The 1,694-nt window shown below is 44.2% G+C and overlaps 1 protein-coding gene across 1 annotated transcript in view; it reads right to left on the bottom strand.

Moving 5' to 3' along the window:
- The window catches only part of KCNA4 (potassium voltage-gated channel, shaker-related subfamily, member 4), a 2,739-nt gene extending 2,637 nt beyond the window's left edge, over nucleotides 1-102 (bottom strand). The window contains exon 1 of the mRNA XM_009083187.1: nucleotides 8-102. Coding sequence (XP_009081435.1) covers nucleotides 8-102 — 95 coding nt within the window. The remainder of the gene's footprint in view (nucleotides 1-7) is intronic.
- Between the last annotated feature and the right edge of the window lie 1,592 nt (nucleotides 103-1,694).

The following is a 1,694-nucleotide window of genomic DNA, read 5'->3' as shown; positions in this document are numbered from 1 at the left end:
CCCCAGCCGCTCCCTCTCCCGGGCCCGAGCTTGGACTGCGTATCCATAGGGCATGTGGGTGTTGCACCCAGAGCTATCTGCACTCACCATTGCCACCTCCATTTTGCAACTGCTTTTTTCGGTTTTTTAATCGCTTACTGCAACAAGGTTTTGCTGTATTTACAGTGGAACTTTAACTTTCGTTAGAAAGTTCAAATCCATTTGCATTTGGAGGACAGTCCCCTGGGCACTGAGCACGGCAGCATGGTGGTAACACTGGATCTATGTTTTGGAAAACCACAGATCTGCATTTTCTTGTTCTCTGGAATGTCTGACACGAACTACTGTTTTGCTAATAAGAAAAGATGAAAGTCTCAAATTGAACCAGGGAACAGCTGAGACCTTGTGCTTTCATCCACCAAGCCCCTTTATTTTCATTTAGCTCCTGCAGCTATCACAGATCTGATCGGAATCATGACTGCCTCACAGGCTCTAAAGGCTGCACTCATCAGGAAATAAAAAATGCAAATCAAAGGGTACCTGTTCTTCACAGATGGTTTTAGTTCATCGTTGCAACCAAATGTAAATAGTCTCTTTCCTCATTATTAACTCCTGGTAATGCTTTGGCCTAGCAAACTTACTGTTTAATATCATTACTTGGGGAGTTGAAGTTCATTCCAGCCATCACTTCATTTACACAGTGAGGAGGTCTTTGCAAATCCTTTCTTCAGCCTGACAACAATGTCTCAAACCTGGGAGCAGCACCCAGGGCATCAGCAGCAGTGGTAAGAGGAGGAGGGGGAGGAGGAGGAGGAGGAAGAGGAGATGAAGACTGAGAAACTGGCTGTGAGGTCCCCATAGGACATAAGGGAGTGGATGGGTCACCCTTTGGTAATGGTCATGCAGAAGAAGCACTTAACCTGAGGCACATGCACAAACACACAAAAATAAACAAAACAGAAAGGGAAAAGATTGGATTGTTTTCCTAAAAGGTCACACCGATCAAATGAAACTGTGTCATCTATTGCCACGGCATTCAAATCTTCCCCTGCCCACGCTATTCACACTTCTACATTACACACACACCCACATCACATGCACAGAGATCTTGAACGACTCTGTGGGTAAGGCTGTGGGTGGGTATGTCACATATATATAGACAGCTACAAAATCCCCACCCATGTAAGCACTTGCATCCATACACAAACATATGCATGCTGCTGAAACACCAACACACAGAAACACTCAGAAAAACACTGCAACACACAGTGCATTCAGGTCTTGGAGCACATACGTAATAGATACACCTACACAGATCAGGAGGAAACGTTAAAGAACAAATGTATCTACAGAGATACAAAGCTTTTGTTACATTTCTAGAAAATGGGACGTGTAAGGGATTTGTTATCACAGTGAACATTTCATTTGGTGAGAGGCACGTACGTTGCTCACCCGAGTGAAAATACCGTGCTACAGATAAACCAAGAAAACAACTGCAGGTGCACTGAAGCAACATCCACATGCAAACACGGACAGAAAAACACACAAATCTCTCACCCCCCCTTGGAAACAGAAGCCTCATTTATAGCCACATCTATCGATACACGAGAGGAGCCGAACAGAAACTATTAAATAACGCTATTCTTAAAACGTCTCATGCAGAAAACGACCTGAAAAACGCTGTAATACTCACCGATCCTAGGCAGAGAGAGAGA

The sequence above is a fragment of the Acanthisitta chloris genome, unplaced genomic scaffold (genome assembly GCF_000695815.1).
Source record: "Acanthisitta chloris isolate BGI_N310 unplaced genomic scaffold, ASM69581v1 scaffold37879, whole genome shotgun sequence".
Classification (NCBI taxonomy): domain Eukaryota; kingdom Metazoa; phylum Chordata; class Aves; order Passeriformes; family Acanthisittidae; genus Acanthisitta; species Acanthisitta chloris.
The sequence above is the reverse complement of the archived record's forward strand: the minus strand, read 5'-3'. Positions and strand labels throughout refer to the sequence as shown.